At 40.0% G+C, this 27,193-nt stretch overlaps 1 protein-coding gene across 1 annotated transcript; it reads right to left on the bottom strand.

Moving 5' to 3' along the window:
- Nucleotides 1-180: 180 nt before the first annotated feature.
- LOC133535365 (leucine-rich repeat neuronal protein 1-like) lies at nucleotides 181-27,193 on the bottom strand. Its single transcript, XM_061875141.1, has 2 exons — nucleotides 26,995-27,193; nucleotides 181-3,237 (listed from the first exon to the last, which is right to left on the bottom strand). The coding sequence occupies exon 2, from the start codon at nucleotides 3,018-3,020 to the stop codon at nucleotides 894-896; it is 2,127 nt and encodes a 708-aa protein (XP_061731125.1). The 5' UTR covers nucleotides 3,021-3,237; nucleotides 26,995-27,193; the 3' UTR covers nucleotides 181-893.

Here is a 27,193-nt window from a genome sequence, read left to right as displayed (position 1 = left end):
GGAACTGTCAACATTTTCTTGGAGTGTTTTTTCTATAACATACTCATACATCTGAATAATGTTAATGTTTATCTGCTCTACTTTTATTCCTCCTAACAATCATTGTTAAGCAAACAGGACTACTTTATAGGCAGAAATCAATTTCAAAATTGAAACAGTAAAATACAAAGAAGTCTGCAAAAGAATCAGAAAAGTATTTATTTTGACATTGTCAATATAACAGCACATGTGAAAATACTAACCTATCAGCAAAAACCCTTGCAAAAAAAAGTACATCCTCATGTTATTTATGAGGAAGAGGGCAAAAACATTCTAATGTTCATGGTTTGAAAAAAATATTTATTTTTAGCAACATTTTTGTTCTAGCATGTAACATCACATTTATCTACAAACTAAAATGCTATTAAATTTTAAATGACAAAGTGTAAAGATATAGTTGATACAACATTACTGCACGGTTGCCAACATTCAGTAGACAGTGTAACAAGTCCAAAACTGGCTGTCAGCTTCGATTTCTTCAAGTTCGTACAAACTCCAATACCTATCAGTGCACAGTCTACCTGTTTCAAAAAACAGAAAGACTTATCTTTGCAAATGCTGCCCCCTGCTGCAGTATTATTAACCCCAAAAGAAGTGAGTTACAAATGCGCCACAGATACAGCATAGCAACTAAAGTAACAAGGAATCTAGATACAGTTGCTGTCTTGAAGACCAAAACAAGAAATGTAAAGAATCAAAAAAATGCGATACGCTATACTAATACAAATTCTGTCCTTGTTCACTCTGCTACTTATTAGCAAAGCCAACATTACAACTTTGTATGACTTTTGCACCAAAAATTGCAAAAGTTCGTTGTCTGTTTGTGCTGCTGGAGACGTCTCCTCGCTACATACTCACCACATATAGTAGCTACGTGTGGTATCCACAGGTGAAGGTTTTCCCTCTGTGCTGCCATCTTTGTCCTTCTCCCCGTCAGCCTCCCACAGGTTGATTAGCGGCGGGTAAAGCTCATTGAGAGGGATGGAGGAGGTCTTTAACATGTATTTCTTTAAGGAGTGGTGATAGTTCTTCCTCTTCCATCTACGAGCCGTGTACACGCCTACGGTAGCCAGACTGAGGAAGGCCAGTGCGGTTGCCATGACAGCGAGCACTGCAGCGCTCGGGTGCTGCTCTGACAGGTTCAGGGCAAATGTCGAGCTACGGGTTGTTACATTTACGCAAGACTTGTGCGTCGTCAGGTGGATATTGGAGACCGTCAGACAAACCTCATATTCTGTGGCAGGTTGAAGATGAGTGAGGTTGTATTCGTGAACGTCAACGGGTACGCGAGCAGTGTAAGTGATGCGCGGGTTGTCAATCTTCATGGTGGCTGAGGCCCATTTTATGTTGGAAGACATGACGTTGGAGTTGACTTTCCAAGACACAAGGATGGAATGTGACTCGGTCTGCTTGACATAGATCCTCATCACCTGAGCACTGTCAAGTAGGGTGCCGTTCACTCGAATGGAGGCAACCCGTGTGTCAGCCCCTTCAGTGTTCTGGGCCACACAAGTGTAGTGTCCAGAATCCTCCACCTGTACATGGGACAGCCACAAAGTCCCTTCACTGCTCAGGTGGTAGTGCTCTGACACAGTGTCCTTCGTAATTTTGCTCCCAAGAGGGGTCACCCAGTATATCTCCGGATCTGGTTCAGCCATGGCCCTGCAGTCCAGGCTGACACTCATGCCAAGATTTAGATTGAGGTGGCCAGGGAACGTGTCGTGGCAGATCAGTGGGATGCATTGCTCAGGGGAGTCTAGCAGTCTTAGCTCTCGAACACGCTGGCCCCTGAATTCTGGCGGGGAAGTGCAAAGCATCGCCAGGGGCTCCATGAAACGTACCGAGGTCCTGTTGGAACTCATCCACTGGACTACACAGTCGCAGCGCAGAGGGTTGCTGTGCAGACTGATCTCCCGCAGGTTCGGCAGGGCCTCCACCGAATGCTGGTACAGAGCAGTGAGAGCGTTGTTGTTGAGCATCAGGCTCTCCAGAGAAGACATGTCTCTGAAGGCCAGTCGGTGGATATAAGACAGCTTGGGGTTGTTTGTGGCCTCCAGCTTAGTCAGTTCTGGTAGGTTGTCCAGTGCATAACGATCTATAGACACCAACTCCATCATGTTGTTGATACCCAACTCTTTTAGGTGAAGCATGTTTCGGAAGTCTCCTTCCTGGATTTTGTGAACTGGGTTTTTGTTTAAATCCAAAAATTTCAAATTGGGGACTTTCTGAAGGGCCAACTGGGGAATTCTGACCAGTTTGTTGTCATAGAAAGAGATACTCTCCAGGTTATCCAATCCTACAAATGCATCTGGAGGAACATCGGTAAGATCCATGCCAGCAAGAACCAAACTCCTCAAACTTCCTAGAGGCTTAAAGTTGAAGTCCAATAGGCCAATGACCCGGTTTTCCCCAATCATAAGGATCTCAAGGTTCGGTGTTTCTTCAAACCAACGACTTTCAATAACGTGAAGCTTATTGGAGTTGAGGTGAAGACGCAACAGGTTGTGCAGACCTGCAAATGCTCGAGCAGAAATGGAATTTATAAGGTTATGGTTTATGTAGAGCTCCTGCAAGCTGGAGAGATTTCCTAGACAGTTGTCCGGTAGCTTGCTGATCTGGTTCTCCTCCAGATGCAGGGTGGTAAGATGATCCATGCTTGTGAGGCCTACAGCTTCCACAGAGCTGAAGTTGTTCTGTGACAAGTCCAACTCCGTCAAGTTAAGAAGGGCTTTTAGCTCCCCCCTGGTGTGAGAGATGACGTTACTTTGGAGCAGTAACACTTGAGTATCTGTGGAAAGGTTGATAGGGATGCGTGTCAGCCTCAGGTCATTGCAGTCCACTGTTGTTGCCTCCTTGTAGGTCGACTGGGGGGTAAACCAAGGACGGATCTCACACACACATAAATGAGGACACTTGACATGTACAGGTGTCTGAGAAGCCACTAGCACAGCCATGCACAGCCAGAGTACAGGAGTCACCATCTTGTATGTTTTGTGCTCTAATATTTGTTAAATAAGAACCAGTCTTATAAGTGAAGACTTGAAGTCAATGTTCATGAGCATTGGTCTACTCTGCGGTTTGTTGGCTTCTCTAGAGAATCCTCATGAATGCCATTTTTTCATCCTGAAAAAAATCCCAGGGAACATCGGTTTGTGATCGCAGCTGACGTTTTATTCGTTCTCTACTTGAGGTGATCGCCTAAAAAAGACAAGAAAAACATTAAGATTTCCCATCATAAACAATAAAGGTAGTGACAAACACACAAGTACACTGGTCAGACAAATATAGTCTTAGGGCCTTTGGTTAAAAGCCAGATACTCCATCCTTTGGGCAGTGTTGCTATAAATTTAAACCCTATTAGATTAGACATCATTGTTTGGCAGTTGAATCTTTAATTCTCTCTGTTTCTGAAACATATGCCAAATAGGGCTTCATCAACATAATCAGTCAGCCAAGCATCTCTCTTATAGCCCCAATGATACTGTGTTGTTTAGCAGTATCTCAGATGCTGTTTTCTGATTTGTGATGCCACCTTAGAAATCACCATGTGTTTTTCGGAGTGTGCGTGTGTGTGTGTGTGTGTGTGTGCGTGCGTGCGTGTGTGTGTTAGGCACAGTCAGCAGCTCTGGCTGTGAGCCCATTACACAACAGGATTAATAAACAGAGAGAGTGTGTGTATGTGCATCCTCTTCACTGCTAATCACTAGCTGCTTATGGTGTAGGCTCATGAGGAAAAAGTCATAGAAATAGTGCAGTGTCAGCTTTTTTTGAAGTGTTAGTGTTGCGCTGTAGCCACAACTTCCTAATCTTTGGCAAAGAAAGGGCATGTGAGGAGAAACCGACTTAAACTAAAACATGAGTCACTGGGGTACACCTGCACAACCCTATCCAATTAGGTGTATAATCCTATGCATCTGATGTTCATAATGTTTTGGTTATCGATTTATTTAGGGGCAAAATCGATACTTTTCATCTTGCTGCAATACAGTTTGACACCACTGTAATGTACCAACAATATGCAGTAAATTGCCAGCATTACAGGTCTAATTAAGTTTGCATGTACTTTCATGAACAGACAAGATATTTATTTATTTTTGGTCTAACTGACATATATAGTTATTTTTCCTCTAAGGAATGGAGGGGGCATATTTAGGGTGGCTGGATTTGTTTATGAGCGAGTCATCGGTGCTATCATGTCCATAAAGAAGAAGCTTTAGTAACACTTTAGTGTGGGGAATATATTCACCATTAATAAGTTGCTTATTAACACACAAATTAGTAACATATTAGCTCTTAATTAGTCATTGTTAAGTACTTATTAATGCCTTATTCTGCATTGTCTTATTATACAACCAGTAAGCCATTAACTAAGAGTCTTCCCTCAATAACAGTATTCTTACCAGAAAAATGGAAAAATATGGTTTTAGGGGTATTGTTCTGGAATGGATAAAAAGTTATTTATCTGATAGAAAGCAGTTTGTACAGATATCACAAAAAAAATCATGTTGGTTAAATATTAAATGTGGGGTACCACAGGGGTCAGTCTTAGGGCCCAAGATGTTCATCATGTATACAAATTATATTTGTAAAGTAACTGAAAACCTTAAATATGTGTTATTTGCGGATGACACCAATGTACTCTGTTCTGATGTGGACTTGCAGCAGCTCCTGAGGACCGTCACCATGGAGATGTGTAAACTAAAAAAATGGTTTGATGCTAATAAATTATCATTAAACCTAAATAAAACTAACTTTATGTTATTTGGAAATAAGAGAAATGATATAGATGTAAAATTATATATAGACAATGTTAGTATAGAAAGAGTAAACAAAATCAAATTTTTGGGTGTGATCTTGGACCACAGGATCTGCTGGAAGTCACACATTACATACATCAAAGGGAAGTTGGCGAGAAGTATTGCTGTCCTGGGTAAAACAAGGCACATTCTTAATCAAAAAACATTACACACTCTTTATTGTACACTTGTTTTACCATATTTGAGTTACTGTCTAGAAATACATACAGGACAAACATCCAACCACTATTCATAATGCAAAAAAGGGCCATCAGACTGATACATAACACAGGACCCGAGAACACACGAATGGATTATTTATAAAAACATTTGATTTAAAACTACCAGATCTCATCCAACTCAAGACTGCCCAAATGATTTATAAAGCAAGTAAAGATTCACTTCCAACAGGGTTACAGAGAAGATTTTTTCAGAGAGAAGGGAATTATAATTTAAGAGGAGAACTACTTTTTAAGATCCAATATTGTAGAACAACGCAGAAACGAATGAGTATAACAATAGCAGGGGTTAAAATATGGAACTGTTTAAAGGATGAAATAAAACACAGCACCAAAATAAACCAGTTTAAAAAGCTTTTTAAATCATTTATCATTAGTAAATATAAGAAAGAAGAGCAAACATTGTTTTAGAAAGACAACAATATATAATATGTACATAAATACAATTTATCATTGCATAATTATACATATAAGTTATATTAAAATTTATATATTACCACTTTATATGGAATTTAAATAAATTGTGTATATATAATATGTAAGTGAAGCATGTTTTAGATTTTATATATTTTGAACCTTGTTCTTGTTGTGATGGGGTAGGTTTATATAAGCGTTGCTTCAACCTACACCCTTTCGGCTCAATCATTGCTCAAATGAGTGTTTTTTTTTTCTTTTCTTTTTTTGTTGTTGTTTTTTGTTTTATGTGAAGATTGCCTAAATAAAAAAAATATATATACATAACCTCAGAAATATCATTAGTAACCCTGACCCTTATATGTTCCCATCCATCCATTTTCTACCGCTTGTCCCATTTGGGGTTGCGGGTGGGAGGTTGCTGGAGCTTATCTCAGCTGCATTCGGGCGGAAGACGATTTACACCCTGGACAAGCCGCTACCTCATCACAGGGCCAACACAGATAGACAACATTCACACACTAGGGGCCATTTAGTGTTGCCAATCAACCTATCCCCAGGTGCATGTTTTGGAGGTGGGTGGAAGCCGGTATATTTTCCCTAGTGTCCAAATAACTCTAAATTATGTCTTTGTTACTTAGAATATGTTCTCCATACTAAAGTGTTGCTGAAGCTTTTCCTGCATGACGTCATGACGTTTTGACTGAAACTTCCAAGGAGTGAGAAAAATTTACTTACATTTGGTGGTTATAATAAACAGACCATAGGGACACATATTACTGTTGGAACGACATTAGAATGTCCGCCCTGAGATCGGTAAGTCGTGAGTTCAAACCCCGGCTGAGTCATACCAAAGACTATTCAAACTGGACTCATTACCTCCCTGCTAGGCACTCAGCATCAAGGGTTGGAATTGGGGGTTAAATCCCCAAAATGATTCCCTAGCGCGGCCAACGCTGCTGCTCACTGCTCCCCTCACCGTCCAGGGGGTGGAACAAGGGTCAATGAAGAGGGTAATTTCACCACACCTAGTGTGTTTGTGACTATCAGTGGTACTTTAATCAAAAAGTCAATGTTGTCAAATAGGGGAAGTTTAACATGGAACATATTGCAGTGTACTACCCAGAATACCTTGTAGGCACCTCGTATAGTAAGTTAGAGTGTACGTTTATTCGTTGTTATTTAACATTTGTTAATATACGGGGCATATCACAGCAATCCTCAGCCTCTATGCCAGGGGTCGGGAACCTTTTTGGCTGAAAGAGCCATGAAAGCCAAATATTTTCAAATATATTTCCGTGAGAGCCATATAATATTTTTAACACTGAATACAACTGTCAGGTTCAAACACTGATGACATGTATTAAACAGACAAGAAGCAAGGAATTCAACAGAGACTGGATTCAATTTAGCTCAATGAGGAGAAACCTGTGGACCTGTACCCTTGTACAGTGTCGTCCCACAAGAGAATTCTATGCCTCCTAACAACTAAATGCGTGCATCTCTTATTCTTTTTAATAACATTGTTATTCTGAAGTAAACCAATAATAAATAAAATACTCTTGACCATTAATGCGACTTCTTGAACAGGTGCGGTAGAAACGGATGGATGGATTAAAATGCATGAGAATGTTTCATATTTTGAACGTTATTTTTAACACTGTGATTACCAGCGGAATTATCAATTACTTATCATGTTAAGCAACTTAAGCTAAGATTAATCTGAGAGCCAGATGCAGTCATCAAAAGAGCCACATCTGGCTCGAGAGCCATAGGTTCCCTACCCTTGCTCTATGGAAATATAGTGCCTGCCTATATACAGGCATAAGCGAACTAAGCGCTTGCTTAGGGCCCCGCGGCCACCAGGGGGCCCCCAAAAGCCATTAACGAAATATTCTTAGTATTAATAACAAAGTTGGCCATCATATTTCTTACAGTGATGTCATAAATGACTTTGCCTCCAGAAAAGCCAGGAAGCTCAGGTGCGGTGGTGGAGAACAGAGGAACAAAACTGTGATGTGATGGTCAAATGTGTGAATTAAGGTAGTTTATTTTGATTTTTCCCCCCAAAATTTTTGCACATCGTTATGTACATTTACATAGTTTTAATATGTAGTGACTTTATATTTGTTTATAAACCGTTATGTTACCTTGCTTCTGGTAACTCTGTTCATTAATATTGTTTAAGTATTTGCTTCATATTTAATTTAATTATGTTGGTTTTTGTACAATTGAATTTGTTCCTTTTTATATAGATTTAAGTGATTTTATTGTTGCACTTTATTGTTTTTCTTGCACTACGAATTATTTTTGCACATTGCTGTTGCAGGTTAGTGTTACCAAAAATAATAAAGTAAATTAGAATCAGCTGTATTGTCAAGTTATGTTTAACACACATGGAATTTAACTTCAGTAGACTGTGCTCTCTTTGTACAAAGTAGTGAAGTGAAGTGAATTATATTTATATAGCGCTTTTCTCTAGTGACTCAAAGCGCTTTACATAGTGAAACCCAATATCTAAGTTACATTTAAACCAGTGTGGGTGGCACTGGGAGTAGGTGGGTAAAGTGTCTTGGCCACGGACACAACAGCAGTGACTCGGTTGGCAGAAGCAGGATTCGAACCTGCAACCCTCAAGTTGCTGGCACGGCCACTCTACCAACCGAGCTATGCCGTTCCCGTAAACATTAAATATGAACAATTAACCAAAAATACAGACTAGTAATTAAAGACTAATATGTACAAGACTGATGAGACAAGATGACACTTTTACTGTAAATACAAAGCTTTATCACTTGGACTGTTCAACCCCAGGCCACTCTTGTAGCTGAATGTTTTCTACATTTTAAGATTAGGAACCATATGTGGCACTCTTTCATGGACAGAATTTCTAGGCGCAGTCAAGGCATTGAGGGGTTCCGGTTTGGTGGCAGCGGGATTAGGTCTCTGCTTTTTGCAGATGATGTGGTCCTGATGGCTTCATCTGGCCGGGATCTTCAGCTCTCACTGGATCGGAAGCGACCGGAATGAGAATCAGCACCTCCAGGTCCGAGTCCATGGTTCTTGCCCGGAAAAAGGTGGATTGCCATCTCCGGGTTGGGGAGGAGACCCTGCCCCAAGTGGAGGAGTTCAAGTACCTAGGAGTTTTGTTCACGAGTGGGGGAAGAGTGGATCGTGAGATCGACAGGCAGATCGGTGCAGCGTCTTCAGTAATGCGAACGTTGTATCGATCCGTTGTGGTGAAGAAAGAGCTGAGCCGGAAGGCAAAGCTCTCAATTTACCGGTCGATCTACGTTCCCATCATCACCTATGGTCATGAGCTTTGGGTCATGACCGAAAGGATAAGATCACGGGTACAAACGGCCGAAATGAGTTTCCTCCGCCGGGTGGCGGGGCTCTCCCTTAGAGATAGGGTGAGAAGCTCTGCCATCCGGGAGGAACTCAAAGTAAAGCCGCTGCTCCTTCACATCGAGAGGAGCCAGATGAGGTGGCTCGGGCATCTGGTCAGGATGCCACCCGAACGCCTCCCTAGGGAGGTGTTTCGCGCATGTCCGACCGGTAGGAGGCCACGGGGAAGACCCAGGACACGTTGGGAAGACTATGTGTCCCGGCTGGCCTGGGAACGCCTCGGGATCCCCTGGGAAGAGCTAGACCAGGGGTGTCAAATTCAAATACAGAGTGGGCCAAAATTCTAAACTGAACAAAGCCGCGGGCCAAAGTTGAACAACTTAACATTTTAATAGGGACCCAAACAAATTTTGCATTGAATATTGAACAAGCAAGGCTTATATAACTGTATAGTGACATGCAAAATAGAGTTTTGTTGGTAGCGGGGGTGTATACTGTAGCGTCCCAGAAGAGTTAATGCTGCAAGGGGTTCTGGGTATTTGTTCTGTTGTGTTTATGTTGTGTTACGGTGCGGATGTTTTCCTGAAATGTGTTTTGTCATTCGTGTTTGGTGTGGGTTCACAGTGTGGTGTAACAGTGTTAAAGTTGTTTATACGGCCACCCTCAGTCTGACCTGTATGGCTGTTGATCAAGTATGCATGGCATTCACTTGTGTGTGTGTAGAAGCCGCATATATTACGTGACTGGGCCGGCACGCTGTTTGTATGGAGGAAAAGCGGACGTGACGACAGGTTGTAGAGGATGCTAAAAGCAGTACCTTTAAGGCACACCCCCAATATTGTTGTCCGGGTGGAAATTCGGGAGAATGGTTGCCCCGGGAGATTTTCGGGGGGGAGGGGGCACTGAAATTCGGGATTTTCCTGGATAAATTGGGAGGGTTGGCAAGTATGAAAATTAGCATTGAATACGGTGATACAGCGGCACCGCCACTGTATAATACTGGCGGGCCAGCTCTAATGTTAATTTATTATTGCCTCAAGGGCCAAATGAAATCACATGGAGGGCCAAATTTGGCCCGTGGGCCAGAGTTTGACACCCATGAGCTAGACGAAGTGGCTGAGGAGAGAGAAGTCTGGGCTTCCCTGCTTAGGCTGCTGCCCCCGCGACCCGACCTCGGCTAAGCGGAAGATGATGGATGGATGGATGGATTTGGTACTCTGGACATCATTCGTTCATTCATTTGTATTATTTCTGTTCTTAACTGCCCCCCCCCCCCATTTTTTTCATAAATGACAATAGGATAATGTAAACAACACTGCCAGAGCCGCAATGAGTTTATAATAGGTGTGTGAATGATTAACAATCAATTTTATTGCCAGAAATAGAGGGCCCCAAAATCAAATTTTGCTTATGGCCCCATGGAGGCTTGGGCCGGCACTGCCTATATACTGTGATAAGAGAACTTTTGTCTTTTCTTTTCTGGCCTTTTTTTTTTATGGCGTAAATGGTGATAATATTTTTGTTGGCCACCTGGGGGCAGTGATAGCAGGTTTAAATCAAAAAAAGAACAATAAAGCAGGTATATACTCCTCCAAAGGGATCCATTGTATTTATGAACAAACATGTCTCATTGACACATCCAGCAGCAGTAGAAGACGTATTACTTCGAATTGACTTCCTGTGTCCACCTGGTGACTAAGCACCGATCTCCGCGCCGCTTCAGCCTTTCAGCTCCTGAGGGAAATAACTGGCTCTAAAGCCATTAAAAGCTCCATTATGTCCGCAGCTTATTACCGGATGCAGGTGTACAGTAGGTTGTTCCGTGTAAACAGCTTTTTGTTTTCACCCTTGAAGAAAGCCCATACTTTATATCACCTGACCTGTTTCTGTAATGACTCACCACCCAGCTTCTCTGGAGGTATTTCATAAATTATCACTGACGCTATTCCTCAATCAAACTTAAATACCTTAATGTAAGGAGATTTACACGCTAAATGTGTCTGCCGTGCCATCTTCTTTACCACTTATGTTTAGCTGCTCCAGTTTGAAATTCAAGGAGACAGCCACGATAATTGCTGTTGTCACGCTGAGGCCATGAAACTCTTGACACCTGGCGCTGGGTCTCTGGCAGCCTGGCTGCACTGTGGGGGGGCCCTGTAACCTTTCCTACCTGTGTGTGTGTGTGTGTGTGTGTGTGTGTGTGTGTGTGTGTGGTGTGTGTTTGTGACCTTGTTGATCCAAGGAAGTACTGCTTGGCACATATGGTCCATTTCACAGACTTCATGATTACTGCGGAACATTCGTGACAATTGGGAATACTGGCCAATACCCAGGCAGGAAGTGTAGAAAAAATGGAGGAAAATACGGAGTTGGTCCCGATTTGGAGCTACGGTATCTTTAAATATTAATTCTTAAAGACTTTATCTTTTCAGTGAAAAAATGAATTGGAAAATTCAACTGGGATATACTATAGAGCAGGGGTCACCAACGCGGTGCCCGCGGGCACCAGGTAGCCCGAAAGGACCAGATGAGTAGCCCGCTGGCCTGTTCTAAAAATAACTCAAATAGCAGCCTCTTTTTTTTAAATTTTGTTTATTTACTAGCAAGCTGGTCTCGCTTTGCTCGAGATTTTTAATTCTGAGAGAGACAAAACTCAAATAGAATTTGAAAATCCAAGAAAATATTTTTGAGACTTGGTCTTCACTGCTTAGGCTGCTGCCCCCGCGACCCGACCTCGGATAAGCGGAAGATGATGGATGGATGGATGGATGGTCTTCACTTGTTTAAATAAATTCAATTTTTTTTTTTACTTTGCTTCTTATAACTTTCAGAAAGACAATTTTAGAGAAAAAATACAACCTTAAAAATTATTTTAGGATTTTCAAACACATATACCTTTTTAGCTTTTAAATTCCTTCCTCTTCTTTCCTGATAATTTAAATCAATGTTTAAGTTGTTTTTTTTTTATTGTAAAGAGAAATAAATTCATTTTAATTTAATTCTTCATTTTAGCTTCTGTTTTTTTGACGAAGAATATTTGTGAAATATTTCTTCAAACTTATTATGATTCAAATCTGGCAAATCTAGAAAATCTGTAGAATCAAATTTAAATCTTATTTCAAAGTGGATTTCAACCTATTCAAAACACGTCATTAAAATTCTAAAATTAATCTTAAATCAGGAAAAATTACTAATGGTGTTTCATAAATTATTTTTTAAATTTTTTCAAAAAAATTCGAATTAGCTTGTTTTTCTCTTCATTTTTTTCGGTTGAATTTTGTATTTTAAAGTGTCGCAATTTAAGATAAACTATGTTTCAAAATTTAATTTTCATTTTTTTCGTGTTTTCTCTTCTTTTAAACCTTTCAATTAAGTGTTTTTTAATAATTTATTCTGTACAAAAAACCTTCCGTAAAAGGAAAAAAAATGTACGACGGAATGACAGACTGAAATACCCTTTATATATATATATATATATATATATATATATATATATATATATATATATATATATATATATATATATATATATATATATATATATTAAAGGTAAATTGAGCAAATTGGCTATTTCTGGCAATTTACTTAAGTGTGTATCAAAGTGGTAGCCCTTCGCATCAATCAGTACCCAAGAAGTAACTCTTGGTTTCAAAAAGGTTGGTGACCCCTGCTATAGAGTAGTCCGTGTACAGCTTGTATAGCAGTGTAGTTTTACATTCCATTTAAAATGAGTCAAAGCGAAGCTATTTTTGTTCAATTAAGTAGGTGTCAAGATAGACTATGTGGTTTTAGGATGTGTGAGTGCTGCCAGGACTAGGGAAATGTGGCTCATTGCGGGGAAACAATAATTCCAAAAAGTTCTTAGACATTCTGGGAGCGTCATTGCCCTTCTACAGTACCATTCCAGTAAAATTTCAGATGAATGTCATGCCCAAGAGGACTAAGGATGTGTGACATAACAATGGTGCTCATACCAAGTATCGACATTAAACATTTTCACTATGAAGCGTACTTGTCTTGCCTCATACATTTAGTGTGTTGACGCATTTTCAATGGATGGTAAATCTATACTGCTATACAAACTGTACACGGACTACTCCAAGAGTACATGCAGGTTTGCTTTGAATTGTATTGTTACTTGAGAACATAATACAATCATTGCTGTAATGATAGGGACACACTCCGTTCTGTGAGATACTTTAAATAAAACCTGTTGAAACAAATCGTTTTTCAAAGGTGTCGGTTAGCTTGAGAAAGATGCCTCACACTTCAGTCTAATCGGATTGTCTGATAGTTACGGTTAGAGGGTGCCAATAAAATGCAGTTTAATTTGATTTAACAACCCTATTTCTTTCTTGCGAGGCGATACAGCAAATATTCATCCTTGCCTCATAACCTGACAGGAATATCAATAGGGAGAACCCAGAGAATCATTTCCCTCAAGAGAAAACCTGATAGAGTAAAACACTGCACAGATTGGCTTTGCTGGAACAACGCCTTTGTGAACTCTTGTTCTCAGGGAAGGGAGAGAGATTAGGCTTGTGATTAATCCTCACACTGCCGACATAGGGCAGGAGCCTCATCTGTATCCTGAGAACCCATTACTAAATCTGCGGGCTGAAGCAGCAGACAGATGAGAGCATGTGAAGACCGTATTGTCAACAAGGTTAGTCGCCGGCAGATTTCTCTAAAAAACATAGCCTAACAATCAATTTTACAGGATACTTTTTGACTTTCCCAAGCACGCAGCTCACAAACCAACTGACATGGTGACGTGCAGTCAGGAGAGGCATGAAAAATAAATGTAATGATTATAACGATAATTTCTAGGGGTGCACAGTATTTTTTCCCTGATTTTAAAGGCCAATAACTTTTATATTTCTATTTATTTATTTATTTAGATTTAACTGTAGTAGTTGAAGTAGGGTTGTACGGTATAACGGTATTAGTATAGTACCGTGATACTAATGAATCATTCGGTACAATACCGTCTCTGAGCAGACAATGTGTGTAGACCAGGGGTCTCAGACACGCGGCCCGCGGGCCAATTGCGGTCCGCGAGACGTTATTTTGCGGCCCGCACCTTGATATGTAAATGTAGTGTTAGTGTGGCCCCCAAGTTTTATATGAATGGCGCTTGACAGCGTCATTTTTGCTAAAATTACCAACCCTCCCGAATTTTACGGGAGACTCCGGAATTTCAAGGCAATCATTCAAGGGTAATCATTCCCGCGAACATCTGTTAGTTTTCACCCACACAGCAATGTTCAATGGGTGCCGTGTTGACACTGCCTTTGACGCCGTCTACATCTTCTACTAACAGCGTACTATTCCAGACATTTCTGTATTTGGCTTTTATGAACACAAGTCATAGCATCCACCTTTTCATCAAACATACAGCATACATGTTCTGTAAGGTTTCTGCAAACACGTGTCAGTGACTGCAAGGCATACTTACAGGTCACACTGACGGTGGCTGTATAAACAAATTTATCACTGTTACAAATATGCGCAACACTGTGAACTCACACCAAACAAGAATGACAAACACATTTCGGGAGAACATCCACACTGCAACACAACATAAAGACAACAAAACAAATACCCAGAATCCCATGCAGCCCTGATTCTTCTGAGCTACCACCTTACCGCGCCTCCCAACTCTGCCCCCCTGCGTTGTTGGAGAGTTAGAGCTGCAAGGTGTTATGGGTATTTGTTCAGTTGTTTATGTTGTGGTACAGTGCTGATGTTCTCCCAAAATGTGTTTGTCATTCTTGTTTGGTGTGTGTTCACAGTGTGGCGCATATTTGTAACAGTGATAAACTTGTTATACGGCCACCCTCAGTGTGACCTGTATGGCTGTTGATCGAGTATATCTTGCAGTCACTCACGTGTGTCAACCAAAGTGTCTTATTATATATAACCAGGCACGGTTTAAATATGATGTTAAGTCGTATAAGGCGGTAAAGGCAGCGCTAACCCGGAAATCTTATGCCATTGTTAACTGGGTGTAAATCAGGACTAATATTTGGACGCTCGCCCCGGGAAATTGTCGGGAGATGCCTTTAAATTTGGGTGTCACCTGGAAAAATGGAGAGATTTGACTACTCTGTTGGTAGGGTGGGTACGCCGTTCAAAGAAGGTGAATCCATTAAACATTCATGTTAGAATTTTTAAGTAATCTTTTCTTGCGGCCCAGCCTCACCCAGTGTCTGCATCCAGTGACCCCCAGGCAAATTGAGTTTGAGACCCCAGGTGTAGACAGAAAAGGGAGAACGAACGCATTTTGGCTTAAAAACTAACAATAAAGGTGAAACTATAACACTGAAACGCCCACCGGAAGAGGTGCTTTAAGACATGGCAGGCTAGCTAGCGGCTAATATCCAGCCCCAGTCGGCAGTGTTTTAGTTACTTCTAAATCACTAATCCTCGCCTCCATGGCGAGAAATAAAGTAAGTTTCTTACAAGTATCATTACCTGCTGGACGAGAAATAGCTAAACATGCTTCACTAAACGCCGTAGCTGACCCGCGTCAAAATGTAAACAAACGGCATTGGTGGATCTACACCTCACATCCACTGTGTCAGGACGTGGACTATGGTGAGATTTGTTTTCCCGGAATGCAAATGAACTGGATTGGACATGGCGTGGAGGTAAATACATTATTTTTTAATTCTATAAAAAGTGAAAACATAAGGCGCGCACCAGGCGGAGACAAAAACTCGGCTAAGGAAACAAAAGGCACTTTGACATGAACTTAAGGACATAAAACAGAAGACACTAACTTTGGCATAAATAAACAAAAGTTACTCGTGGTGACGTGAGCAGGGCAGGGATAACTACGAACATGAAACAAAGCATGGAACAACAACAATGACACCAGGATGACCAACTGAAAAAACAGGTTTAAATAGTTATGTGGTGATTGAAAACAGGAGCGTGAGTTCAAATGAATCAGGGGTGTGAGTCGTGAGGACAGGTGAACTGATTGGAAGTCATGGTGACGAAACAGGGAGTGAAAAAACAGGACCTGACAGAGTGCAAAAACTAAACAGAACATAGCCAAACTAAACAAGACATGACTCACTGTAATGATACCAAGTACAGGAGCGTATGTAGTTGATACTACGATGATTACATCAATATTTTTTGGCATCCCAACATCTTCTTTTGTTTTTTTTTAATTGTTATTATGTTTATAAACTCAGGAAATATGTCCCTGGACACATGAGGGATTTGAATATGACCAATGTATGATCCTGTAAAGACTTGGTATCGGATCGATACCCACATTTGTGGTATCATCCAAAACTTAGGTAATAATCACTTTTTCTTTCTTTTAACAGAAGTGTAGATAGAACATGTTAAAATAGAAAGTAAGCAGATAATAACAGTAAATGAACTAGTAGATTAATAATTCATTTTCTACCTCTTGACCTTAATAAAGTTGACCAAAAAATAGAATGATAAATGAAACAATATGTTACTATATGTCAGCAGACTAATTAGGAGTCTTTGTTTGTTTACTTACTTACTTCTAATAGACAAGTTGTCTAGTATGTTCACTATTTTATTTAATGACTTAAATGTAATAAGAAGAATATATTTAATGTACCCTGAGATTTTTTGCTAAAACAAAGCCAATATAAAAAGAAATTGTGGTCCCCTTTATTTATAAATGTACCGAAAAGTACCAAAAAGTATCGAAATAATTTTAGTACTGGTACTACAGATGCGCGGTTTGCGGTCTCATCCGTGGGTCGGGCGGGTGACATGACGAAAAAATTTATTTTAAATAGATTCGGGCGGGGGGCGGTTGAATCATTTGGAAATATATTATATACATGGTTCAGAGATTGGTAACCTTTACTGTTCAAAGAGCCATTTTGGACCCGTGTCACAAAGCGAAGAATACATTAGTTGACGTAAACATTCTTAAGAATGTCTGCTGGCAGTCACCCATTTAATAAGTATTAGGGCGTGCTATGAAGCCTTTGCCTGTGACGCCTTCTACAACATGTACAATTTACTTGCAAGTCCAGCAATATGTTGTGTGTGGCTTCCACCGACACACGCACACGACTGCAAGGCATACTGGGTGACACAGAGTACACTGATGGTTGTGATATAAACAATTTCAACACTCTTACTAATATGTGCCACACTGTGAAGCCACACCAAACAAGAATGACAAACACATTTCGGGAGAACATCCTCACAGTAACACAACATGAACGCAACACCAAAAAATACCCAGTATCCTTTGCATCCATGATACTTCCTGACTATATTATACACCCCGCTAGCAGCAAACCCCCCCCCCCCCCCCCCCCCAACCCCGCCCACAATACCGACGCACGGGGGTGTAAAATATATTCAGGAATTGTCATGGATGCAAATGATTCTGGGTATTTGTTGTGTTGCGTTTATGTTGTGTTACTGTGAGGATGTTCTCTCGAAATGTGTTTGTCATTCTTGTTTGGTGTGGCTTCACAGCGTGGCGCATATTAGTAAGAGTGTTAAAATTGTTTATATCACAACCATTAATGTACTCTGGATCACCCAGTATGCCCTTCAATCTTGTACGTGTGTTTGCGGAAGCTGCATACAGCATGTTGCTGGACTGGCAAACAGTTAATACATGTTGTTGAAGGTGTCAAAGGCAATGGCTTCCCAGCAAGCCCTTATTCGCCTTATCTGAATGAGCACCATCGGATATTCGCGAGAACGTTAGCGGCTCCCATTGCCTTCTTTACTTTGTGACACGGGTCAAATTAGCTCTTTTAGTGGTAAAGGTTGGCGACTACGGATATATAACAACGGGCGGGTGGCGGGCGGTTGCGGTTCTGATAAAATGTTGGTTCGGGTGGATGGCGGGTGGCGGCGGTTGCGGTTCTGATAAAATGTTGGTTCGGGTGGATGGCGGGTGGATGACGACTTTAGTGATGCGGTTGCGGATTATATAATTGCCTATCCGCACATCTCTAACCGGTACCAAAATATTGGTATCGTTACAACAGTAGTTGGTGGGAAAAAACTGTTTAAGAACGACTATTGTACACCATTTAAAATATTTTTTTCAGTGTTATGAAAAAAAAAGTTATTGGACTCAGCAGCCATGAACCTCACTGCACGTCACTGCCACAATCCCTGAACTGCTTGTCATTATCCATTTGAATTGAAGGCTCCAGCAGAAGGGATTTACTTTCCTTGCTCAGCCAATCCTTATGAGGTTTTGATCTCGGCACACATTTCACATGTGTAACACTCACATGCCTATTTACAGTCACCAATATTACCCACGCCACACAGATGCAAGACGGCTTATTGTAATTGCGGGGCCTAATGAGTCCGCTCTGGGCCCTCTCCATAAATGCGTTAGGAGCAATTACCCGAGCTCCAGTGAAATTGGTCAGGACAGGTTGTGTGGACAACAAGAGTCGGCTTGTCTGCATTTTAGATGCAACGCTGCTGCTTCCGTGCTACTCGTGTGAAGCCTCGCATGATGGAGGAGGTATCGCTTCGCTGCCCTGTCTGAGCACTCCTTTTTTGTAGGTCGAAAATATGAGCTGCCTTTTCTGGATCACCAGCCGCACACGGGCTCCCTGACATGCCGTCACTATGGCAACGCCTATGCCACCAGCATGTGTGTTTCATAACCAAACGGCTATCAGTGCACGAAACTGAATTAAAGCCAGTCCCCGGCGATATAGAGGAAGACCACAAAATGCGGGCTGGTTCTAATCTGGAATCTCTGATAAACTCAGCAGCTTCGGGCTGATGTTTCCCCGCCTGTGTCCTCCCAACCCGAGAGACCCTGTTGGTGCTTTATTAGTATGCAAGAGTTTCACTTCACATCACACAAGGCTTTTTGGTGCAGGTGCCTGTTGGCAGAGGTGCAGATATAGATGCATGTCCACGGCGAGCATGCACAGCTCTGCTCAGGCGGGAAGGTCACGGGGGAGGACAGCTGCACTAATGAAAAAATATGACGCCATAAAACTCCCAAGAAAGTAGTCCAAGCTTTTTTTTTAATGTTTATGGATACTTTTTACTAATGAAAACACATCATCTTAAAGGGGCTGTTAAGAACAGTTATGTGGCTTCCAAAGGGGCGGTGACTTTTGAATGTGTCGAAAATATATCCCCGCCATTTTCCCTGCTCCCTTAATCTAAACTACGCCCCACGTAATGCACATGTTATTTATGTCTGTTGTCAGGTGAATGCACAGCCTAGTGTTTTTAGAATGTAATACCGGTGAGGAGGGGGGGGGGGGCAAAAATGTGTCTTGGGGGCGTGAGAGGCAGAACTGTCTAAGTATCATTGTCTTTATTTTTACTTGAATAATACACACGCCTCCAGCTAGGGCAGGGGTCAGCAACCCATGGCTCTCGAGCCACATGCGGCTCTCTAGCGCCGCCCTAGTGGCTCTGTGGAGTATTTTGTTTTTAATTATGGAAACAATGGAAGAAAAATAATGTATTTGTTTTGGTATGCTTTTTATTTGAGGACAAACATGACACAAACTTTCCCAATTGTTACAAAGCCCACTGTTTAACGGGAAAACATCGTTTTGTCCTACTAATTTCGGCGGTTCTTGAACTCACCATTAGTGTGGACAGTTTGTTTTATACGTAAAATGTAAAATCTTCCACTCCTTCTTTGTCTCATTTTGTCCACCAAAAGTTTCGTGCTGGGCGTGAATGCACAAAAGGTGCGCTTTGTTGATGTTATTAACATGTTGAAGTGCTAATCAGGCTATTTTTTAGGACAAACATGACACAAACCTTCCCAGTTGTTAGAAAGCCCACTGTTTAATATGTTTGTGTGTATGCTTCACTGATGAGACTATTTGTTGAACATTGTTTTGTAATACTAATTTTGGTGGTTGTTGAACTCACCATAGTGTGGACTTTGACACAACAGTTTGTTTACATGTAAAATCCTCCACTCCTTCTTTGTCTAATTTTGTCCACCAATTGTTTTATGCTGTGCGTGAATGCACAAAGGTGAGCTTTGTTGATGTTATTGACTTGTTAGAGTGCTAATCAGGCATATTTGGTCACTGCATGACTGACAGCTGATCAATGCTAACATGCTATTTAGGCTAGCTGTATGTACATATTGCATTATTATGCCTCATTTGTAGATATATTTGAGCTAATTTAATATCCTTTTATCTTCTTTGTATATAATTTTGTTTTGCATGTCTCATGACACATTATCTGCATGTAATATCAGCTACATTTAGATAGTTGTTTGTGTGCCATGCTGTTCCAGACCACAGCAAACATTACCTAGCTTGCCAAAGATCGTAATAAATCTATTCAAAAAAAGACAGCCTGCTGTTTCCTTTAACTTGGACACACACATCTATACATTTGGCCATTAAAAGCCAGTCCTTTCTAGGAGTTATCTCACCTTCTGAATGTTGTAACAATGTGTAGAATAAATATAAAATTTCAACATTTCCGTCAACAAAATTTGCTTCGGCTTGCGACACATAGTCACTTTGATAGTGGGCTATTATAACTAATATAGTCACTTACGTCATGTGTTGCCTTCATTATAAGATTTATATACGGCTTTTCATTTTTTGTGGCTCAAGACATTTTATTTATTTAAAATTTTTGGTCAAATATGACTCTTTCAACTTTTTGTTTTGCCGACCCCTGAACTAGGTGGTAGCAGTGCTCAAACTGATCAACAGACTGCCTTTTCTAGTAGTAAAAGTAGTACACCTGAACATTGGTGTACTGAGCTGATGGAGGAGAGATGGGGAAGGTGTTTTAGATCCCACCTCATTTTCTTATTAATCTATTTTGATAATCAAGTGCTTGAATGTGGAAATCCAGCAACAAATACTGTAAATGTTTATTAGGTTCTCAATAGTACAAGTTTTTTTTTTGGTATTTGAGCTGTCTCTTGGCTAATTGTTATTCTTTAGGTTGTGAGCAAAAACGTGGGTTATGAGCCTCACCACTGCTAGTAGGTGTATAAATTGTCACAGTGAGCTCTGTAAGATACGACTTGCTCGATGGCATTAGCTTACAGCTAGAGATTGACATAACTGTGTTTTTTCAACAACGGGAACAAAGAAAGTGAGTGTGAAGGACAATGCTGAGAAGAAGTGAATGAAAGAATGAAATGATCAAAAGCAGACTGAGTAAATAATGCCAGCCTAGGACGGTAAAATAATATTTTAATGACGGGTAATTATTCATTAAAAAAAAAAAGGAAAAGTTGCTGATGGTGTGTTTGACAGAGAAGCAACTCGAAGGAGATACCGTAGTAGTCCAATCTCCAAGATAAATGCTGTTCATTATTATTACATTACTTCATAGAAATATTGTTGTTGTTTGTCGTACATTATATTGTATTGTTTTTTTTACTATGAATCTAACATACTGTATAACAATTCACGATTCAATTCTGATTATTGGGGTGATGATTCAATTCAGAATCGATTCTCGATCCAACAAGGTTCTCAATTTAAATTGATTCTCGCAATATATTATTTGGTACAAGAATTAGAAAAAAGCATTTTCTCAACAGGTTACAAAAGGTCCTCCTGACTGCTGACTTATATCAACAGGAGACACTGTTTCGCAATACATGTTTTTTGAGGTACAAGCTGCATCACAGAGCTAATTAAACTTGTACCCTGAGGTACCACTGCATTTCAATCGGGGGGGGACACACGGCGTGATAAGTGTTGGTCCCCTAGGGTATGGGTGGGTGGGAGTGGAGGTGTCAGAAAAAAAAAAGAGAACCACGAGTGTAGGCTATCATAACAGCACTTCGTACTGTACAGTATGTGCAGTTGCTCCGGGGGTGTACGTGTGTATGAGACAGCCAGTCATCTTATTTGCACAGAACAACGATTGTATTCAGTGCAATTTGTAATTGTGAGAAAAATTTACTTTTTTTGTTCAATCTGTATTTTTAAACCACATATGCTCGGCAGTAGTGTCGTTGTGGCTTGTGCAGCCCTTTGAGATATTTGTGATTAAGGGTTATATAGTGAACTTTGATTGAAAGTGATGTTCTTATATTTCTGTTGGTTTAGAAGAATGTCATTTTAGACCGCGTCAGCTTTAAGGTGCATAGTTTTAGGAACCATATGGTTGCTGCATTGCTTTGTGCAAGAGTCCCCAAACTCAGGGGGGGGGCGCATAAAGAAAGAAAGAAAAATTAATAAAAATAATAATAATATTAATTGCATATACAATATACATATACATATATATATATATATATATATATATATATATATATATATATATATATATATATATATACATATATATATACATATATATATATATATATATATATATACATATATATATACATATATATATATATATATATATATATATATATATATATGTATATATATATGTATATATATATATATATATATATATATATATATATATATATATATATATATATATACATATATATATATATATATATATATATATATACATATATATATATATATATATATATATATATATATATATATATATGTTTGTATTAGGGCTGTGAATCTGTGGGTGTCCCACGATTCGATTCAATTTTTCCAGATTTAAAAGGAATCTGTATTCATTCAATATATAGGATTTCAGCAGGATCTACCCCAGTCTGCTGACATGCTAGCAGAGTATAAGATTTTTGTAAAAAGCTCTTATAATTGTGAAGGACAATGTTTTATCAACTGATTGCAATAATGTCAATTTGTTTTAACTATTAAACGAACCAAAAATTTGACTTATTTTAATCTTTGTGAAAATATTTGGCACAGTGTGTTGTCAAGCTTATGAGATGCGATGCAAGTGTAAGCCATTGTGACACTTTTTTTTTGTTTTAAAAAAATGTCTAACGATAATGTCAATTAGGGTTTTTTAATCACTGCTATGCTGAAATTATAACTAATATTGATACTGTTGTTGATAATATTCTTTTTTGTTTCACTACTTTTGGTTTGTTCTGTGTCCTGTTTGTGTCTCCTCAATTGCTCTGTTTATTGCAGTTCTGAGTGTTGCTGGGTCAGGTTTGGTTTTGGAATTGGATTGCATTGTTATGGTATTGCTGTGTATTGTTTTGTTGGATTGATATAAATAATAATTTAAAAATATATATCGATTTTTAAAAAAATGAGAATTCTGAATCGCACAATGTGAGAATCGCGATTCAAATTCGAATCGATTTTTTTCCCCACACCCTTAATATATGTATTTGTATATATATGTATATATATACTGTATAAACATATAAACTGTACATATAGTAATAATTATTATTATTTTATTTTATTTTTTTCTTTCTTAATTTTGTTTCCCCATGCATTATCGCTGGAAAAATGCATCTTTAAACAATATGATTTGCCTGAGCGGTTAGGGGACACTGAGAGTAACAAGCGGTAGAACATTAATTAGAAAGGACAGATTTGAATATATAATAATTAAAAAAATAAATATAAAAGTTTTATTTAGTAATGTATTTATTTTTTTAACTTGGGAAATCCCGTTGGCAGGATTTTGGACACTGGCGGGCCGTGTCTTGTAGTTTGATACCACTGGTTCAGTGGAACACATCTTGTTGTATGGTTCGTGCAGTGAAAAGACTGTCACTGTGAAATCTATTCCTCTATTATACATCATTCACAAAGAATTTTCTGAATGACTTGACGTGTTTGTTCATGCAGCTCAAACCCAATTTCCAGATCAGTTGGACGCAATGGGCTTGATTTAAAAGGATCCAAATACCACGTGCTAATCTGTACAATTGTTTGTACTATTAGTGGGCGTGTTGCGTCCGATCTACTAACATTGCACGTGCTATTCATAACTGGTGTAAATGAGGTTTTGTGTGTACTATGCAGCTTTCACCATGGAGACATTGGATCATTTTCTGCAAATTCATGTTATAATCCTTCTACCTTTTGTCGTTTTGCTATGTTTTCAAACGAGCAGCAGACATGTATCACTTTTTATGGGCTTTTTAGAAGCGGTCCACTGCATCCACAATGAAAGACACTTTTTTGTGTGTTTTGCTGATGAGCTCATGGTAGAGAAACTGTACTTACTGTGCTCAAAACACCCAAAAATGCATACCAGATTCTTCAACCATAGGGCGCACCGGATTATAAGGCGCACTGCCGATGAGCGGGTTTATTCAAGTCTATGCAACAACAATGCCGGAAATGTGTCCCGTGAAAAAACGTCTGACGGGAATGTTCCAATAACTAAAGTTCCATGGGTGAATAATGTAAACTCACTGAACCTGTAGTTTTTAACGCTTTCATAGCGAGATATAAGGGAGAACTTTACGCTACTTTATACTACAAATGGCAACAGTGGAGGATGGATGCCCCATAACAAGAGAATAGAGAAAAAGAAGAAGCTTTACAACTATGGTGTTGGCACGGACAACAATAGATAGATAGTACTTTATTGAGGGATCAGCAGGCACCAGAAGGTAAGAAAAGTGTTTTTTTTGCATAATATTACAAGACAAAACGCCAAGTAATATGTCTGCTAATGGGTGCCATTTTGCGGTCCTTATAAATACACAATAATAATACTTGTATGTTGAAGCACAATTCGTCTGTCTACGGTAGCTGTAATGCTACCACAATCCATCAAGCGGTGCGACTTCATAGCTTACCAAGATCGTACTAAAACATTTTGACAGATTTTGAGCGCCGTGTGTAATCTTCTATATTTTTAATGGAACATTTAACGTTTTGCTGTATCTGTTATGTGTGACTGCCATCTACTGGTAAACTCTTATCATTACACCATGTACAAAATAAAATAGCTTTGAGGTCGGTAAGCACAACCAGAAGTATTTCGTACATTAGGCCACCGGTTTATAAGGTGCACTGTCCAATTTTTAAAAAAATTAAAGGATTTTCATTGTGCCTTATAGTCCGAAAAATACAATACTTCATATATATCAACGCTATTTGAAAAAGAAAAACACCAGCAGACACCAAAACGCATCAATTGAATATGTTTTGATCAGCCCAGTATGGAACTATACAATTAAAAGATGGTGTTGCTCTATACACAATATGTCTAATATTTTTTATTTCTGTCAGACCATGCAAATATGTTGACACACACACGTAGGACGGAGGATTCTCTGTTCCTCGTCTGTCTAACTGTCGTTCTGCACATACTTTTCATACGAAATAAAACGCTTAAGAGTGGTCACAAAATGGTGATTGATGTTGATCAATCAAATTGCACATGGTGCAACAGTTCGAGATGCCACCTCAGTAGAAGCATTTAAGTCTCACCTTAAAACTCATTTGTATACGCTAGCCTTTAAATAGACTCCCTTTTTAGACTATTTGATCTGCCGTTTCTTTTCTTTTTCTCCTCTGTCTCACTCTCCCTTGTGGAGGGGGTCCGGTCCGGTGGCTGTGGATGAAGTACTGGCTGTCCAGAGTCGTGACCCTGGATGGACCGCTCGCCTGTGTATCGGCTGGGAACATCTCTGCGCTGCTTATTCGCCTCCGCTTGGGATGGTTTCCTGTTGGCTCCACTATGGACGGGACTCTCGCTACTGTGTTGGATCCACCTTGGACTGGACTCTCACGGTTGTGCTGGATCCACTATAGATTGAACTTTCACAGAATCATGTTAGACCCGCTTGACATCTATTGCTTTCGGTCCCCTAGAGGGGGTGGGTTGCCCACATATGCGGTCCTCTCCAAGGTTTCTCATTGTCACTGTCACCAACGTCCAACTGGGGTGAGTTTTCCTTGCCCTTATGTGGGCTCTACCGAGGATGTCATTGTGGTTTGTGCAGCACTTTGAGACACTAGTGATTTAGGGCTATAAAAATAAACATTGATTGATTGATTGATTGATAGTATATCTGCATCTTCTCCTCCTCCCATTATTGTGGGCATTTCGCTGATCAGCATAAATTCTGCCTATTAATAAAGACAGACACAAAATGGACTGCACGCCTCATTCCGCTCACTTAACAAACGCAATCCACTTCACACATGTTTAGTAAATCAGCTTTGTGTGTGCTATCAAGTTTGCACATTTTTTTTAGTACAAGCAAACCTTTAGTAAATTTAGGGCCCAATGTCTCCTGCTCACACACACAAACCAAAATGTGCCTTTGTTTCCCCAGACTCTAACAGAGGGCTGCGTGTGCATTGTGAGGACTAGGGGGTCGGTGCAGGTTCAGCCCCCCTTCTGGACTGGCCGGTTGGGGCGACATCTCCTTTTAATTGTCTCGACCAAACGAGGGCAAAAAACACACAACAAAAATGAAAACTTCTTTACATTTTAACCTGTAAAATATCAAAATCTCCTTCCCGCAGTAAAAAAAAATAAAATAGAAAATAAAAATAAATGTGCACAGCCCTGTTCTACAAAAAGTTCACATCACAAAGTTGTGTCGTTTAGTTTAGTTAAATCCTGTCATTGATTTTAACACAGGACATAGTAACTTTGCAATGTTTTTGCTTTTTAGGAACAGGTGTACCATGCGAGCATTGAAACAATGGACCACTTGACAAAGCTGACCCCTACAATGCACACCCCCATATCTGTGCACTCTCTTTCTTTCTTTCTTTCTTTGCGTATTCATCTCAAACATCTGCCAACGTGTAGAGCCGGGACAAGATCACTTGTGTCGGGCATGCAAATGATTGCGATGGTCGCCTTAGTTACTATATAGTCCGCTGCACTCTGACGCTGCAGTTTGTGCATTGTTACTTTCATCGCTCAGGGCGCCGCTGTTAAAATGTCAAGACGGTCAACTGCATATTGAATAATGAGGCGTTTTTGTTACATGTTTTTTGGACTAAATATCTTAATATTGAATTAACACAGACTGTTTCAACAACACGTCATTTTATCTAAAGAGCATCTCCCTGATGTTCTAAATGTCAGTTGTCTTGCTGGAGCCTTAAGAAAAGAACTTATCTGCTGTTTTCCACTATTGGCTTATCTCCTCTATGTACTGTATAACCCCCTGGGATGCATAGTGGGAGTTGTTTTTTTCCCCCCATGCATTTCTCCACAAAACAATAAGAGTCACACTGAACGACCTCATAAGTTCATTGTGGCAAAGCACCATTAATAACACTCAATATGAATACACTCATTGTTCTCACCTATAAAGCGCTGAGCATCCGCAGATCGTCAATGATGATAGAATTTCAGCTTGTGATCCCCCGCTGCCCCCCGAAGAAATCAGTGCCATAGATCCAAGGTGCGCGGAAAGAGGCTGCAGTGATGAGCATCCCTGAGAGGCGTCTGACACCACCGGTAGCAGCGCGTGCATGCAGCCTCACCATCTGCTCGCTCGCTGCG

The sequence above is a fragment of the Nerophis ophidion genome, linkage group LG16 (assembly GCF_033978795.1).
Source record: "Nerophis ophidion isolate RoL-2023_Sa linkage group LG16, RoL_Noph_v1.0, whole genome shotgun sequence".
In the NCBI taxonomy this organism is placed as follows: domain Eukaryota; kingdom Metazoa; phylum Chordata; class Actinopteri; order Syngnathiformes; family Syngnathidae; genus Nerophis; species Nerophis ophidion.
This window is presented reverse-complemented; position numbering and strand designations above follow the sequence as displayed.

Bases quoted from the DNA above. Each gene is read 5' to 3' on its own strand.
- LOC133535365 (XM_061875141.1), bottom strand. From the start codon at position 3,020: ATGGTGACTCCTGTACTCTGGCTGTGCATGGCTGTGCTAGTGGCTTCT.